At 71.5% G+C, this 16,390-nt stretch overlaps 2 protein-coding genes across 3 annotated transcripts; both read left to right on the top strand.

The window, feature by feature from the left end:
* The first annotated feature begins 501 nt into the window (after positions 1-501).
* Positions 502-5,427, top strand: MRPL10 (mitochondrial ribosomal protein L10). Its single transcript, XM_084222219.1, has 5 exons — positions 502-561; positions 1,217-1,389; positions 3,127-3,291; positions 4,379-4,523; positions 5,032-5,427. The coding sequence occupies exons 1-5, from the start codon at positions 522-524 to the stop codon at positions 5,274-5,276; spliced, it is 768 nt and encodes a 255-aa protein (XP_084078345.1). The 5' UTR covers positions 502-521; the 3' UTR covers positions 5,277-5,427.
* Positions 5,428-6,561: 1,134 nt separating this feature from the next.
* Positions 6,562-16,176, top strand: OSBPL7 (oxysterol binding protein like 7). 2 transcript variants are annotated; one of them, XM_084222076.1, is made up of 23 exons: positions 6,562-6,606; positions 7,486-7,678; positions 7,820-7,942; positions 8,072-8,125; positions 8,247-8,360; positions 8,444-8,554; positions 8,642-8,762; positions 8,840-8,943; positions 9,032-9,124; positions 9,215-9,344; positions 9,427-9,551; positions 9,687-9,767; positions 9,847-9,978; positions 10,517-10,607; positions 10,847-11,136; positions 12,080-12,217; positions 12,292-12,355; positions 12,466-12,544; positions 12,646-12,790; positions 13,987-14,128; positions 14,219-14,345; positions 14,422-14,544; positions 15,819-16,176. In XM_084222076.1, the coding sequence occupies exons 2-23, from the start codon at positions 7,586-7,588 to the stop codon at positions 15,925-15,927; spliced, it is 2,589 nt and encodes an 862-aa protein (XP_084078202.1). In that variant the 5' UTR covers positions 6,562-6,606; positions 7,486-7,585; the 3' UTR covers positions 15,928-16,176. The 2 variants fall into 2 exon arrangements, with proteins under 2 accessions (XP_084078202.1, XP_084078201.1); XM_084222075.1 differs by having other exon boundaries at positions 9,032-9,130.
* Positions 16,177-16,390: the final 214 nt, after the last annotated feature.

The raw sequence follows: 16,390 nt of genomic DNA, 5'->3' as shown, positions 1-16,390 counted from the left end.
GGTGGCCTGGGGGGTCCTTGTCCCCACTCAGGGGTGATGGAGGAGCGGGGTCTGAGGGAACAGAGGGTTCTGTGGGTTGGGGGGCTCAGTGGGAAAGGATTGCTGGGGGGGGGTCAGGGCTGGCCCCACGGTGGGCAGAGGGGCTCTGTGTCCAGGGGATTCCGGCACTGGCACTGCGGGGACCGGTGGGAACAGCAGCCCCGGTCTGGGATCTCCGGGAGCCCCGGGATGGGGCTGGGGGTCACCGGGACCAGCCCCACTGGATGGGGGCTCTCAGAGACCCCCGAGATGGAGCCACGGCAGCTCAGCGCAGCGGGAGCCGCGGGTCTGGGGCTCAGAGAGCCCCGGAAGGGCCAGGGGGGCTCACCGGGAGCGGCTCCCGGGTTTGGGTCTCTCGCTTTGGGGGGTTCGGTGCCCCCGGTCCGAGCGTCCAGGCCGCGCCGCCGTTGCTATGGAGACGGGCGCGCCGGAAGTGACGAGTCCCTCCCCTTCCCACAAGCCCTTGCGCCCGCGCGACCAAGATGGCGGCGCTCAGTGGTGGCCGGGCGGGATGGCTGCGGGGTGAGAGACCGGGAACAGGAACGGGGACGGGGACGGGGACGGAACGGGAACGGGACAGGGACAGGGACAGGGACAGGAATGGGAACGGGAACGGGAACGGGACGGGGGCCTCGCAAGGGAACGGGACTGAGGCTGGGACTGGGATGGGAACGGGAACGGGAATGGGAGAGGAATGGGAACGGGAACGGGACGGGGGCCTCGAAAGGGAACGGGAACGGGACTGAGGCTGGGACTGGGTTGGGAACGGGAACGGGACCGGGACAGGGGTCTGGAAAGGGAACGGGACTGGGAATGAGGCTGGGTCTGGGATGGGAACGGGAACGGGACAGGGACAAGGACAGGAACGGTAACGGGAATGGGGTTGGGAAGGGACAAGAACAGGAATGGGAGGGAGAGCGGGACAGGGACAGGAATGGGAACGGGAATGAGAATGGGACAGGAACGGGAACGGGGCCTGGAATGGGAACGGGATTGGGAACGTGCCTGGGCCAGGGAACGGGAGGAGACAGAGACTGGGAACGCGAGCGGGTCCGGGGCTCGATCAGGAACCGGGGCCAGGACTGGGCCCGGGCCCGAGGCAGGCCCGGTGCCGGTATCGGTGCCGTTCCCGGTGCCGTTCCCGGTGCCGTGCCGACGCCGTGTCTGTGTCCCGCAGGCTGGCTGCCGGCGCTGCAGCCGGCGCGGCGCGGCTCCAAGGCGGTGACGCGGCACTGGAAGGCCATGCACCTGCAGCGCCAGAAGCTGCTGGCCCTGACCGAGTACCTGCCCCCGCGGCCCGCCCGGCCCCCGCGCTGCCTGCCCCGCCCCGTGCCCCCACGGCCTCCACAGGTACGGCTCACCTGGCCCCACACTGCCCCTGCCCCGTCCCACAGCCCCCATGGCCGCCGCAGGTACGGCTCACCTGCCCCAGGGCCATCCCCTGCCCTGCCCCACACCCCCACGGGCACCGCAGGTACGGCTCACCTGGCCCAGGGCTGTCACCTGCCCCAGGGCCATCCCCTGCCCCACCCCATGCCCCCACGGCCTCCACAGGTACGGCTCACCTGGCCCCACACTGCCCCTGCCCCGCCCTGTGCCCCCGCGGCCACCGCAGGTACGGCTCACCTGGCCCCACACTGCCCCTGCCCTGCCCCACACCCCCGCGGCCACCGCAGGTACGGCTCACCTGCCCCGGGGCTGTCACCTGCCCCGCCCCACAGCCCCCACGGCCCCCACAGGTACGGCTCACCTGCCCCGGGGCTGTCACCTGCCCCCACGCTGCCCCTGCCCTGCCCTGTGCCCCCACGGCCACCACAGGTACAGCTCACCTGCCCCAGGGCTGTCCCCTGCCCCACCCCACAGCCCTGACAGGTACGGCTCACCTGCCCCAGGGCTGTCACCTGTCCCAGGGCTGTCACCTGGGCTGTCCCCTGCCCCGCCCCGCGCCCCCCGCGGCCACCACAGGTACGGCTCACCTGCCCCAGGGCTGTCACCTACCCCCACGCTGCCCCTGCCCTGCCCTGTGCCCCCACAGCCCCCACAGGTATGGCTCACCTGCCCCGGGGCTGTCCCCAGGGCCATCCCCTGCCCTGCCCTGTGCCCCCACGGCCCCCACAGGTACGGCTCACCTGGCCCAGGGCTGTCACCTGCCCCGCCCCACAGCCCTGACAGGTACGGCTCACCTGCCCCAGGGCTGTCACCCGGGCTGTCCCCTGTCCCACACCCCCTCCCCTGTCCCCAGGGCTGTCCCCCGGGCTGTCCCCTGTCCCCCAGGCTGTCCCCAGGGCTGTCCCCTGTCCCACACCCACACTGCTGTCCTCAGGACTGTCCCCTACACCACTCTCCTGTCCCCACGGCTGTCCCCAGGGCTGTCCCCTGTCCCCAGGAGGACGGCTATGGCCATGTGCTGTGACACCGGGGCTGTCCCCAGGGCTGTCCCCTGTCCCCAGGGCTGTCCCCTGCCCCACAGCCCCTCCCCTGTCCCCAGGGCTGTCCCCCAGGGCTGTCCCCAGGGCTGTCCCCTGTCCCCATCCCTGTCCCCTGTCCCCAGGAGGACGGCTATGGCCGCGTGCTGTGACACTGGGGCTGTCCCCCAGGGCTGTCCCCTGTCCCCAGGGCTGTCCCCATCCCTGTCCCCTGTCCCCAGGAGGACGGCTATGGCCATGTGCTGTGACACGGGGGCTGTCCCCAGGGCTGTCCCCCTGTCCCCAGGGCTGTCCCCAGGGCTGTCCCCCGTCCCCAGGGCTGTCCCCATCCCTGTCCCCTGTCCCCAGGGCTGTCCCCATCCCTGTCCCCTGTCCCCAGGAGGACGGCTATGGCCGCGTGCTGTGACACCGGGGCTGTCCCCAGGGCTGTCCCCAGGGCTGTCCCCTGTCCCCCAGGCTGTTCCCCATCCCCAGGGCTGTCCCCTGTCCCCAGGGCTGTCCCCATCCTGTCCCCTGTCCCCAGGAGGACGGCTATGGCCGCATGCTGTGACACGAGGGCTGTCCCCAGGGCTGTCCCCAGGGCTGTCCCCTGTCCCCCAGGCTGTTCCCCATCCCTGTCCCCTGTCCCCAGGGCTGTCCCCATCCTGTCCCCTGTCCCCAGGAGGACGGCTATGGCCGCGTGCTGCGTGCCCAGCTGGAGGCCACGCTGCGTGCCAGCCGCATGGTGGCCGTGTGCCAGTACAACGCCATGGCCGAGGAGGACGTGGCCACGCTGCGCCACTTCCTGCGCCGCCACGACATCCACGTCAAGTTCGTGCTCAACCAGGTGGGGCTGGGCCTGGGGGGGCTGGGGGGGTGTCCTGGGGGGGCTGGGGGGGTCACAGGGGTGTCCTGGGGGGGCTGGGGGGGTCACAGGGGTGTCCCGGAGGTCCTGGGGGTGTCACCGGGGTTCTGGGGTATCCCAGTGGTTCTGGAGGGGCTGTCCTGGTGGCTCTGGGGCTGTCCCGGTGTCCCCAGTCTGTCCCAGTGGCCCCGGTCTGATCCCGAGCTGTCCTGGTGTGCTCCAGTCTGCCCCGGTGTCCCCAGTCTGTCCCGGTCTGACCCAGTCCGTCCTGCAGGTGGCCCGGCCGGTGCTGGCGCAGTTCCGGCTCTGCAGCCTGCTGTCCCGGTGTCCCCGGTCTGTCCCGGTCTGACCCCGGTCTGTCCCGGTGTCCCCGGTCTGTCCCGGTGTCCCCAGTCTGTCCCGGTCTGACCCGGTCTGTCCCAGTCTGTCCCAGTCTGTCCCGGTCTGACCCGGTCTGTCCCGCAGGTGGCCCGGCCGGTGCTGGCGCAGTCCCCGCTCCGCAGCCTGCTGTCCCAGTCTGTCCCAGTCTGTCCCAGTCTGTCCCAGTCTCATCCCAGTCCGTCCCGCAGGTGGCCCGGCCGGTGCTGGCGCAGTCCCCGCTCCGCAGCCTGCTGTCCCAGTCTGTCCCAGTCTGTCCCAGTCTGTCCCAGTCTCATCCCAGTCCGTCCCGCAGGTGGCCCGGCCGGTGCTGGCGCAGTCCCCGCTCCGCAGCCTGCTGTACCGGTCTGTCCCAGTCTGTCCCAGTCTCATACCAGTCCGTCCCGCAGGTGGCCCGGCCGGTGCTGGCGCAGTCCCCGCTCCGCAGCCTGCTGTCCCAGTCTGTCCCAGTCTGTCCCAGTCTGTCCCAGTCTCATCCCAGTCCGTCCCGCAGGTGGCCCGGCCGGTGCTGGCGCAGTCCCCGCTCCGCAGCCTGCTGTACCGGTCTGTCCCAGTCTGTCCCAGTCTCATACCAGTCCGTCCCGCAGGTGGCCCGGCCGGTGCTGGCGCAGTCCCCGCTCCGCAGCCTGCTGTCCCAGTCTGTCCCAGTCTGTCCCAGTCTGTCCCAGTCTGACCCCGGTCCGTCCCGCAGGTGGCCCGGCCGGTGCTGGCGCAGTCCCCGCTCCGCAGCCTGCTGCCGCTGCTGGTGTGCAGGAACGTCCTGCTGGTGAGCGCGGAGCCGCGCCCCAGGGAGATGCTGCGGGTGCTCAAGGGGGTGCCCCAGGTCGTGCTGCTGGGTGAGAGCCTGTCCTGGTCCCACAGCGTGGGGCTGGGGTCAGTGGGGCTGGGAATGGGGAAATGGGGCTGGGGTCAGTGGGGCTGGGGTCAGTGGGGCTGGGAATGGGGCTGGGGGAACAGGGACCCTGCTGGGTGAGAGCCTGTCCTGTGCCCCACAGCGTGGGGCTGGGGTCATTGGGGCTGGGAATGGGGCTGGGAATGGGGCTGGGAATGGGGGAATGGAGATGGGAATGGGGGAATGGGGCTGGGAATGGGGGAGGCTCCTCTGGAGCTGGGAATGGGGCTGGGAGTGGGGACCCCGGACTGGGAATGGGGACCCAGGGTTTGGGAGGCTCACCCAGGGCTGGGCCCTGGGCTCAAGAGGCTCATCCAGGGCTGGGAATGCTGGCCCCGGGCTGGGAGCGAGGCCCTGCCGGAGCCAGCCCCTCCCTCCCCAGAGGGCTCTGGAATTCCTGCTCTGGAATTCCTGCTCTGGAATTCCCTGCCCATGCCCCGCTCCCGTTCCAGGCGCCTGCATCGACGGCACCATCCTGAGCCGGCAGGGCGTGGAGAAGGCGGCGCGGCTGCCGCCGCTGGAGGTGTGCCAGGCCCAGACGGTGGCAGCGCTGTCCCTGCTGCCCTCGCAGACCTGCTCGCTGCTCCGGCAGGGCCCCGCCCGCCTCACGGCGCTCCTGGAGCGGCACCTCCTGCGGCTGCGGGGCGCGGCGGCGGCCGCCGAGCCTCCCCCGGGCCCCGGCACGGCGGGACACTGACGCCGGGAACCGGGAACCAGCTCCTTCCCTGGCTCCGGGAGACGGGCAGCCCCCCAGATGGGGGGCTGGAGGGTCATGGACACAATATCCATGGAATTCTGCGGCTCCACAGAGCGGGGTCAGGGGCTGGGGGTTTGACACGGAGGGTCCTGCGGCCCCCCCGGTGCTGCAGGGAGTCGTGGCCGTTCCCTCCTGCTCCCTTGGGATCGTCCCAGCAGCGTTCCAGCTGTGGTCGGGGGTCTCTGGGGGCAGCCCGAGGAGGAGGAGGAGCGCAGGAGGGACCCTGCAGGGGGGTTTGGGGCGCCCCCAGCCCCGTGCCTCCGGGATGGGGCTGTGCTGCAGCTCCGACCCCAGCCCGGCTCGCTGTCCTGCCCATTAAAGTGTCTGTGCCGAGATGCCGAGGCCTCGTCCAGCATTTTGGGGAGTGGGTGAGGGGTGTTCGGCCCCCCGAGGGTGGGGGGAGAGGCCAGGGCAGCTCTGGGGGTCCGAGGGAGCGGAGCTGGGGGTGGGAGAGGGAAATCCCAGGGTGGGAATGCCCCGGGACCACCTTGGGGGTGATCCCGGACACCCTCGTGGGGCAGCGATTCCCGGGGTCCCCATGGGGCGGTGATTCCAGGGTTCCCCATGGGGTGGTGATTCCCGGGGTCCCCGTGGGGTGGTGATCCCCGGGATCCCCATGGGGCGGTGATTCCCGGGGTCCCCATGGGATGGTGATTCCCGGGGTCCCCATGGGGCGGTGATTCCAGGGTTCCCCATGGGGTGGTGATTCCCGGGATCCCCATGGGGCGGCGATTCCCGGGATCCCCATGGGGCGGCGATTCCCGGGATCCCCATGGGGCGGTGATTCCCGGGATCCCCATGGCGTGAGCAGCCCCGAGACCCCCGCGGGATGATGATCCCGAGACCCCCGCGGGCTGGTGATTCCCGGGATGCCGGTGGGTCGGTGATCCCTGAGACCCCGGTGGGTTGGCAGTCCCCAAGCCATCCACGGGATGATGATCCTGAGACCCTCATACATCCATCCTGACCCCCGCCTCGGTCGGTGATCCCCGAGACCCCCGCGGGATGAGCAGCCCCGGGACCCCCGTGCGGTGCCGCCTCTCGCGGGGGTCCCCGCACCGCTTTCCCCGGGGCTGCCCCGGTTCCGTGCGGGCGCTCGGGCTCTGCCCGCTGCCGGTGTCCCGGCGGCTCGCGGCGCTGGCGGCTCCGGTCCTCCACGGAGCAGGGGGCAGAGCCGAGCGGCTCCGGACCGCCCTCCGTGTTCCGCTTCCTGCCGCCGCCGCCGGGCAGGATGCGACCGGCCCCCGCCGCCCGCCCGCCGCCCGCCCAGGTGAGCACCGGTCACCGGCACGGGGGGAAAGGTCCGGCCGGTCCCGCGACCCCCGGCCCCCGCTGCCCCGGAGGGTGACACCGGCGCGGGGACACGGGGATGGGCTTTGCCCCGCGCGGGGGATGGAGAGCCCCGGGGGTACCGGCGCAGCCCCGCTCCGGTGCGAGGGGTCGGTGCCGATCCGCGGCAGCACCTGCGGGAGAGAGCCGGGAGACCCCCGGTGCCCTCCCCTCGGAGCCGCCGCTGCCGGTGCCGGGTTATCTAAGGCAGCGTGGTTGCCTGCCGGTGCCGTGGTTACCGGCGCCGTGGCCGTCGGTACGGCGGTGACGGTGCCGCCGTTACCGGCACGGTGCTCACCGGTGCCGGGGCTTGGCCGCTGTCCCGGGGTTATCCCGGGATCCATCCTACAGCGGCGGCCGGGACTCACGGGTGCCCCGTTAGAGACAGCGCCGGGGGGATGGCAAGGCCAGGAGAAGCGTGCCCGTGCCTCAGTTTCCCCCTCCGGAACGGTGAAGGGCAAAGGGAACAACGCCGCACCGGGAGGGTGCGCGGCCCCGCCGGGCTTCGGAGGGGTCGGGGGGGCAGGGGTCGGTGCCGGTCCTCGCACCGGTGTCGCCCCCCGGCTGTGCCAGGCTTGCCCCGCGCCGGCCGGTCCCCGGGGCGGCGGGGCCGGACTCTGGACCCGGACTGGGTGGCACAGCCGCGATAACGCTGGGAGGGTCAAAGGCTCCGGCTCACGCAGAAGTTTCTCGGTGCCGGCGGCGGTGCCACGCAGAGCCCTCCGGGGGCTGGGGACGGGGCCATCCCTGCCACCGCCCGTCCCCGCGGGGCTGCAGGGGCCGTCCCCGAGCTCCCTGACCGGCCGTGCCCTCCCCGCAGCGGCTCCCGCCGTGACGGCCGAGCTCGGAGCCCCGGCCCCGCGGCCCGGACAGGAGGAGGGGCTCGGCCCGGTGCCCCCGGCCCCCTCTGCTCGCCGGCCATGGGCAGCCACGAGAAGGACCCGAGCTCCCCGAAAAGGGCCCTGTCCCGCTCCAACAGCACCGTGTCCTCCAAGCACAGCAGCGTCCAGCAGGTCTGGGGTCGGCTTTGGGGGGCTCAGAACGACCGCGGGGAGGCTTTGGGGGCTGAGGGTACCAAGTGTCCCTGCCTGGGGACAAGGTGGGCAGCAGCCTGTGGTGCTCAGGGACCCCCACGCTGAGCCCTGTCCCCGCAGGGCTCGGAGAGCTGGGAGGTGGTGGAGGAGCCCCGTGCCCGGGGCAGCCCCGGGCAGCAGCCGCAGCGGCACGAGGGGTACCTGCTCAAGAAGAGGAAATGGCCCCTGAAGGGCTGGCACAAGGTGAGGGGCAGAGCTGGCACCAGGAGCCGTGAGCCCGGCTGGTCCTGGCAGGATTTGGGCGGGGGGGCTGGCTGGAGGGGCTGCTGTCTGCGCCCCCTCCCAAAACAAAGCTTTCCCCTCCATCCCCAGCGGTACTTCGTGCTGGAAAACGGGATCCTGAAATATTCCACCACGCGCCAGGACGTGAGTGTGTGCCCAGGCTGTGCCCACGCAGCCTCCCCGCGGGCTCAGGGCTGGGACACCCCCGTGGCCCCCTGAGGAAGGGGGGTCTGTCCCCCTGACAGGCGTCCCCGGGGTCCCCCAGGTCCTCAAGGGCAAACTGCACGGGGCCATCGATGTCCGGCAGTCCGTCATGTCCGTCAACAAGAAGGCGCAGAGGGTTGACCTGGACACGGAGGACAACATTTATCACCTCAAGGTGCCACTGGGTGGCCGGAGCTGGGGTGGGACAGGCTTGGGGACATCAGGTGGTGTCCCCTCCAACTCGGCCCTGTCGCCCAGATCAAGTCCCCGGAGGTGTTCTCCAGCTGGGTCAGCAGCCTGTGCTCCCACCACCACGGCGAGCGGCCGGGGCCGTGTCCCCCGGGGGGTCCCACGGGGACCAGCACGCAGGTGGGTGACAGCTCGGGGTGGCAGTGCCAGGCGGGCCCGGGCCAGTGGCTCCTGACAGCGATCAGTGCCCTCTGTGCCCCGCTGCAGGGCCCGTGGACGCGGATGCTGCCCTCGGGCAGCGCCCCTGCCCTGTCCACGCTGGCCAGCTCCCGGGACAAGGTGAGCGCCTGGCTGAAGGACAGCGAGGGGCTGGAGCGCTGCTCGGCCGGTGAGTGGGGCCCCAGGGGCTGTGTGGGGCCGGGCAGGGTCCCCGTGCCCCCTGCCTGACCCCCGTGCCCCTGGCAGAGCTGTCGGAGTGCCAGGCCAAGCTGCAGGAGCTGACGGGAATGCTCCAGCACCTGGAGGCCCTGCACCGCATCCCCTCGGCCCCGCTCATCTCCGGCGGCCAGGTGAGAGGGGCAGCCGCGTGAGGGAGGGGGTCCCGTGCCCCCCCTTCCTGGGGAGGGTCCGGCCGCAGCCCCCTCCTCTCCCTCACAGCCCTCGGCCGCCGCGGAGAGGCCCAAGAAGGGCCGGAGGACCACCAAGATCTGGTGCACGCAGAGCTTTGCCAAGGACGACACCATCGGCAGGGTGAGGGTGAGCTGGACCCCCACCCCGAGCTCTGCACTGCCGGGGCACGGAGCCCCCCGGGTGACCCCGCTGAGCCCCGTGTCCCCCCAGGTGGGCCGCCTGCACGGCTCTGTCCCCAACCTGTCCCGCTACCTGGAGCCGTCGCAGAGCCAGCTGCCCTTCAGCGTGCCCCCGGAGTACAGCCAGCTGCAGCGCAGCTTCTGGGTGCTGGCCCAGAAAGGTGCGATGGGGCGGGGGGCTGAGCCTGGCCGGGGCTCCCGGGCGGGTTTTGGGGTGCTGACGCCCACCGTGTCCCCCGGCAGTGCACGGCTCGCTGAGCAGCGTGGTGGCCGCGCTGGTGGCCGAGAGGGCGCGTCTGGAGGAGATGCGGCGGGCGCTGGACCGGCAGTGCCCGGCCCCACGGCCCGGCAGCGCCGGCACCGCGGGGGTGAGGGAGCGCGGGGCGCCTCGGGCGCTGCTCCGGGGTCTCAGCAGCGTGCTGGGGGTCCCCTGTCCCTGCCAGCCCTGTCCTGGCTGGAGGGGACCGGCCGGGGGGCTCGGCTCAGCCTCGCCCTTCCCGCAGCCCGCCCTGCGCCGCTTCCACTCGCTGTCCGTCTCCTCCGACACCACGCTGGACTCCTTCGCCTCGCTGCACCCGGATGAGGTCAGGGGGGTGGGATGGGGCGGCCGGGGGTGCCGTGGCCCCCTCGGGGTGAGGGCTGAGCCGGTGGCTGTGCCCGCAGCCGGACGCGCTGCCCTCCAAGGGCCGGGAGCAGCAGCTCTCCAACCGCAGCATCGTCTCGCTGGCCGACTCCCACACCGAGTTCTTCGATGCCTGCGAGGTTTTCCTCTCCGCCAGCTCCTCTGAGAACGAGGTGAGGAGCTTGGGGGGGCTCTGCTGGTGGGGGGCTCTGCTGGTGGGGGGCTCTGCGGACCCCCGGCCACCCCTCGCTGCTCTGGGTTCATCTGTCCCCTCTCTCTCCCCCGTCCCACGTCATTAGCCAGCCCGAGAGCCGCTCCCCGTGTCCCCCCCAGCCCCCGGATCCCCCCCGCTCCCCGTGTCCCCCCCAGCCCCCGGATCCCCCCCGCTCCCCGTGTCCCCCCCAGCCCCCGGATCCCCCCCGCTCCCCGTGTCCCCCGCACCCCCCCGCAGCCCCCTCCCTCCCCGCTCTCGGGGTCTCCGCAGTCTCTGAGCCCGGGGCCGGGGGCCGGTGCTGCCGGTGCCCCCCCCGCCGCTGCTCCCACCCCCCCCCATCCCGAGACCCCCATCCCAGCATCCCGGGCCTCATCCCGCCCTTTCGGGGGGGCCCTTCCCGGTAGCGCCCCACCCGCCCTCTCCACGGGGTCCCCCCCACATCCCCCCACATCCCCCCGGGACCCCCGAAGCCGCCGACGGTCCCTGCGCCCCCTCAGCCCTCGGAGGACGAGTCGTGCATCAGCGAGGTCGCCAGCAGCGTCTGCGAGGAGGCCGCCGAGCCGGGGGGGCCGGGCCGCCCCCCGACAGGTACGGGGAGCACCGGGGAGGGCACCGGGGAGGGCACCGGGCAGGGAGTGGGCACCGGCGGAGATGCGGGAAGGGAGAACCGAGGGGGAGGCAGCCCTGCCTCCCGACACGGGACGGGGGGAACCGAGGGGAAGGGACAGCTCTGCTCCCCGACAGCACCGGGGAGGAGGGGAGGGGCTCACCGGGGAGGGGCTCACCGGGGAGGGGTCGGCTCCGTCCCACCGGCCGCTGCCCCGCAGGAGCGGAGCGCCCGGGGGTGCCGGCGGAGCCGCCGCCGCTGGAGCCGCCGCTGGAGCTGCCGGGGCCGGACCCGCGGCGGAGGAGCCGCCTGCCCGCGCCCCCCGCGCCCTCGGGGGACGTGAGCCTGTGGGGGCTCCTGCGGAGCAGCGTGGGCAAGGACCTGTCCCGCGTGGCGCTGCCCGTGCAGCTGAACGAGCCGCTGAACACCCTGCAGCGGCTCTGCGAGGAGCTGGAGTACAGCGAGCTGCTGGACCGGGCCAGCCGCGCCCGCGACCCCCGGCAGCGCCTGGTGAGGGCGGCGGCCGGGACACCGGGACACCGGGGGAACCGGGACATCGGGGGAACCGGGACACGGGGGGAACCGGGACACGGGGGGAACCGGGATACTTGGGGAACCGGGACACGGGGGGAACCGGGACATCGGGGGAACCGGGACACCGGGGGAACCGGGACACCAGGGGAACCGGGACATCGGGGGAACCGGGATACCGGGGGAACCGGCATACTGGGGGAACCGGGATACTTGGGGAACCGGGATACTTGGGGAACCGGGGTACCGGGGGAACCGGGACACCGGGGGAACCAGGATACTGGGGGAACCGGCATACTGGGGGAACCGGGATACCGGGGGAACCGGGATACCGGGGGAACCGGGACACCGGGGGAGCCGGGACATTGGGGGCGGTGGGGACACGAGGGACCTTGAGGACAAGGAGGGCACAGGGAGGTGCAGGGGAAGGGGGGTCCAGGGGGCTTGGGGGATGCAGGGGGTTCTGGAGTGTGGCAGGAGCTCAGGGGGTCACAGGGGGCTTGGGGACATGGAGGACTTTGGGGACAGGGCACAGGGGGTGGGGGGGGCTCAGGGGGCACTGGAAGCTTGGGGGACGTGAGGGGACTTGGGGAGTTTGAGGATTTCAGGGAGCCCAAGGTCGTGTGGGGACAGGGAGACTTTGGGGATTAGGGGACACTGGGGACCCCGAGGTTATGTGGGGACGAGGAGAATTGGAGGGTTTGGGGGACACGGGGGACCCCAAAGTCGTGTGGGGACAGGGAGACTTTGGGGATTTAGAGGTGCTGGAGGACACACGGATCTCCTGGGACTGGTGGGGACGGGGGGAGGGCAGGCGTGTGCCCGTGCCCAGCGTGGTGACAGCGCCGCGGTGACATGGTGACACGGTGACACGGTGACACGGTGACATGGTGGCCATGGTGACACGGTGACACGGTGGCAGGTGTACGTGGCCGCCTTTGCCGTGTCTGCCTACGCCTCCACCTACTACCGGGCAGGCAGCAAACCCTTCAACCCCGTGCTGGGCGAGACCTACGAGTGCGTGCGGCCCGACCGCGGCTTCCGCTTCATCAGCGAGCAGGTGGGCACGGGCGGGGGTCCCGGGGGGCACCCCGAGCCGGCGGGGCGCTGGCATGTCCCTCCTGGTCCCCGCAGGTGTCACACCACCCTCCCGTCTCCGCCTGCCACGCCGAGTCCGACAACTTTGTCTTCTGGCAAGGTGAGAGCCCAGGAGGGCGTCGGGCACTGGGAGGGTCCCCCCAGGGTGGAGGGACTGGGGGGTCTCACCTCCTCCTCCTCCTCCTCCTCCTCCTCCTCCTGCGCCTCCAGACATGAGGTGGAAGAACAAATTCTGGGGCAAATCCCTGGAGATCGTCCCCATGGGCACCGTCAATGTCCAGCTGCCCAGGTGAGACCCCAGCCCCACAGGTGGGGGGTTCCCCCATCTCCCCCCTGCCCCCCACGCCCACCCACGAGGGCGGTGCCCACCCACGAGGGCGGTGCCCGCAGGACCGGGGACCACTACGAGTGGAACAAGGTGACCACGTGCATCCACAACGTGCTGAGCGGGCCCCGCTGGATCGAGCACTACGGCGAGGTGCTGATCCGCAACACCCGCGACGCCTCCTACCACTGCAAGCTCACCTTCTGCAAGGTGGGCCCCGCCCCTCCGTGCCCGGCTCCGCCCACACCCCGCCCTGACCCCACCCCTCTGCGGTATCACCCCCCCCCCCCGCCCTCTCAGGTGTGGCCCCGCCCCATCACCAATTTGGTAATTAAACGCTCTGCTGTTGCCCTCCCCCTTGTCTGGCCCCACCCCCTCACTTATGGCTCCACCCCTTCACAATAGCCCCACCCTTTCTCCAGTGACCCCACCCCTAGTGCCCCACCCACTCTCAGTTACTCTGCCCATCACTCCTGGCCCCACCCTTTTCCCAGTAGCCCCACCCTTTCCAAATGGCCCCACCCACCATAGCCCCACCGTTTCCCAGTGACTCCACCCTTTCTAGAAGCCTCCACCCACCACTCATTGCCCCTCCCTTTTCCAATAGCCACACCCTCTCCCAGTGGTCACCACGCCCCTTTCCAATTACTCCAGCTTTTCCAGAAAATTCCTCCTCATGGCCCCACCATTTTCCTATGACCACACCCTTTTCCTACGGCCAATGACTCTGCCGAATTCCAGAAAGCTCCTCCCACCACTCCCGACCCCACCCTTTTCCCAATAACCCCACCCTTTTCCCATAGCCCCACCCTGCCCTAGCCCCACCCTGTCCCAGCCCCACCCTGTCCTAGCCCCACCCTGTCCTAGCCCCACCCTGTCCTAGCCCCACCCTGCCCTAGCCCCACCCTGTCCTAGCCCCACCCTGTCCTAGCCCCACCCTGCCCTAGCCCCACCCTGCCTAGCCCCACCCTGTCCTAGCCCCACCCTGCCCTAGCCCCACCCTGCCCTAGCCCCACCCTGCCCTAGCCCCACCCTGTCCTAGCCCCACCCTTTCCCCAATAGCCCCACCCTGCCCTGGCCCCACCCTGTCCTAGCCCCACCCTGTCCTAGCCCCACCCTTTCCCCAATAGCCCCACCCTGTCCTAGCCCCACCCTGTCCTAGCCCCACCCTGTCCTAGCCCCCCCCTGCCCTAGCCCCCCCCTGCCCTAGCCCCACCCTGCCTAGCCCCACCCTGTCCTAGCCCCACCCTTTCCCCAATAGCCCCACCCTGCCCTAGCCCCACCCTGCCCTAGCCCCACCCTGTCCTAGCCCCACCCTTTCCCCACTAGCCCCACCCTGTCCTAGCCCCACCCTGCCTAGCCCCACCCTGCCTAGCCCCGCCCCCGCTGACCCCGCCCCCGCGCAGGCGCGGTACTGGGGCGCGGGGGCCAACGAGGTGCAGGGCGCGGTGCTGAGCCGCTCCGGGACGGCCGTGGAGCGCCTGGCGGGCAAGTGGCACGAGGGGCTGCGCCGGGGGCCCGCCCCGGGACAGAGCGTCTGGAGAGCCAGTAAGGACCGGGGGGCGGCCCCGGGGGGCGGCCCGGGGGGGACCCCGCCCTGCAGGGGGGGCTCTGACCGTCCGCACGCCCCCCTCGCAGACCCCATGCCCCGCGACCACGAGAGGAGCTACGGCTTCACGCAGTTCGCGCTGGAGCTGAACGAGCTGACGCCGGAGCTGCGCCGGGTGCTGCCCTCCACGGACACGCGGCTGCGGCCGGACCAGCGGTCAGCGGCGCCCCGGGGGCGGGCGGGGGCGGCCCGGGGCCGGGCGGCCGTCACAGCGCTGTCCGTGTGTCCCCAGGTACCTGGAGGAGGGGAACGTGCCGGCGGCCGAGGCGCAGAAGCGGCAGATCGAGCAGCTGCAGCGGGACCGGCGCCGCGTCATGGAGGAGAACAACATCGCGCACCAGGCGCGGTTCTTCAGGTGCGGGGAGCCCCGGGCCGGGGGGATGTGGGGTTCGTGTGGGGGGGGAGACCTTCTGGGGGTCCCGAGGGCAGCTCTTGGCTCAGGGGATGTGGGGCTCTCAGGGGATGTGGGGCTCTCAGGGGATGTGGGGCTCTGATGGGATGTGGGGTTCGTGTGGAGGGGGAGACCTTCTGGGGGTCCCGAGGGCAGCTCTTGGATCAGGGGATGTGGGGCTCTCAGGGGGATGTGGGGCTCTCAGGGAGATGTGGGGCTCTGATGGGATGGGGAGACCTTCTGGGGGTCCCAAGGGCAGCTCTTTGATCAGAGGATGTGGGGCTCTCAGGGGGATGTGGGGTTCTTGTGGAGTGGGGAGACCTTCTGGGGGTCCCGAGGGCAGCTCTTGGCTCAGGGGATGTGGGGCTCTCAGGGGGATGTGGGGCTCTCAGGGAGATGTGGGGCTCTCAGGGGGATGTGGGGCTCTCAGGGGATGTGGGGCTCTCAGGGAGATGTGGGGCTCTGATGGGATGTGGGGCTCTCAGGGGATGTGGGGCTCTCAGGGGGATGTGGGGCTCTGATGGGATGGGGAGACCCTTCCCAGGGGTCTGGGCAGCGCCCCATGGCTCAGAGGGGTGTGGGACTTTCAGGGGGGTGTGGGGCTCTCAGGGAAGGGGGAAAGCCCCCCATGAGAGTCCTGAGGGCACCCCAAGGCTCAAGGGGATGTGGGGCTCTCAGGGAAGGGGGAAACCCCCTCCTGTGGGCAGCCACTCCGTGGTTGGGGAGATGTGGGGGGTTTAAAGGGATGGCGAGACCCCTCTGGAGAGCTGGTGGTTGAGAGGGGCGTGGGGCTCTCCTTGGGGGGACGTGGGGCTCTCCTTTAGGGGGGACATGGGGCTCCTCTTGCGGGGCCGTGGGGCTCCTCTCGGGGGGATGTGGGGCTCTCCTCTTGGGGGACATGGGGCTCCTCTCGGGGGGATGTGGGGCTCTCCTCTCGGGGGGCCGTGGGGCTCCTCTCGGGGGGCCGTGGGGCTCTCCTCTTGGGGGGCCGTGGGGCTCCTCTCGGGGGGCTGTGGGGTTCCTCTCGGGGGGATGTGGGGCTCTCCTCTCGGGGGGATGTGGGGCTCTCCTCTCGGGGGGACGTGGGGCTCTCCTCTCGGGGGGATGTGGGGCTCCTCTCGGGGGGCCGTGGGGCTCCTCTCGGGGCGCCATGGGGCTCCTCTCGGGGGGCCGTGGGGCTCTCGGGGAACGGGAGGAGCCCCCCGGGAGTGCCAGCCGTGCCCCCCGCCCCTGGCCAGGCGTGTGACAGATGCCAGCGGCAAGGAGTCGTGGGTCACCAACCACACCTACTGGAAGCTGCGCCTGGACCCCGGCTTCTCCCACCTGGACAGCGCCGTGCTCTGGTAGCCCCCCCAAACCGGGGGGCGCCGAGCCCCCCCAGCTCCTCACAGCAGTGGGGCTGGTCCCCCCAGCGCTGGGGGTGCAGAGCCGCCCCCCACCCCTTTCCGAGCCATTTTGCCGCTGTTTCAGTAAAACTGTGATGTAAAAATGGGAGGGGGGCGCTGGCAATGCCTCCCCCCCGCCCCGGGGCAGAGCCTTGGGGACACCTGAGGCACTTTGGGGCAGGGGCTGGCAGTGCCCCCCTGCCCTGGGGGCACAGGATGATGAGGGGGGGGGTTAGGGGGGTCGCAGGGTGCCCGCGGGCGGGAAGACCCCCCTGCCCCCCCCCCAAATTGTGCACAGGGGCTGCTCTAATAAAGGCTGTGAAAAGTTATGGTGTGCAGAGAGATTCCTTCTCCCCTCGCCCATCACTACCCCTGGGGGGCTCAGGACCCCCTCCCAAACCAAGCTGGGGATGCACAAGCCCCTC

The sequence above is a fragment of the Fringilla coelebs genome (genome assembly GCF_963513975.1).
Source record: "Fringilla coelebs genome assembly, chromosome: 27".
Taxonomy (NCBI): Eukaryota; Metazoa; Chordata; class Aves; order Passeriformes; family Fringillidae; genus Fringilla; species Fringilla coelebs.
This window is presented reverse-complemented; position numbering and strand designations above follow the sequence as displayed.

Coding starts and splice junctions, on each gene's coding strand:
- MRPL10 (XM_084222219.1), top strand. CDS start 522: ATGGCGGCGCTCAGTGGTGGCCGGGCGGGATGGCTGCGGG. Junction 562..1,216: donor CCGGGCGGGATGGCTGCGGG/GTGAGAGACCGG, acceptor TGTGTCCCGCAG/GCTGGCTGCCGGCGCTGCAG. Junction 1,390..3,126: donor TGCCCCCACGGCCTCCACAG/GTACGGCTCACC, acceptor CCCTGTCCCCAG/GAGGACGGCTATGGCCGCGT.
- OSBPL7 (XM_084222075.1), top strand. CDS start 7,586: ATGGGCAGCCACGAGAAGGACCCGAGCTCCCCGAAAAGGGCCCTGTCC. Junction 9,131..9,214: donor ACACCATCGGCAGGGTGAGG/GTGAGCTGGACC, acceptor GTGTCCCCCCAG/GTGGGCCGCCTGCACGGCTC. Junction 12,218..12,291: donor TCCGCTTCATCAGCGAGCAG/GTGGGCACGGGC, acceptor TGGTCCCCGCAG/GTGTCACACCACCCTCCCGT.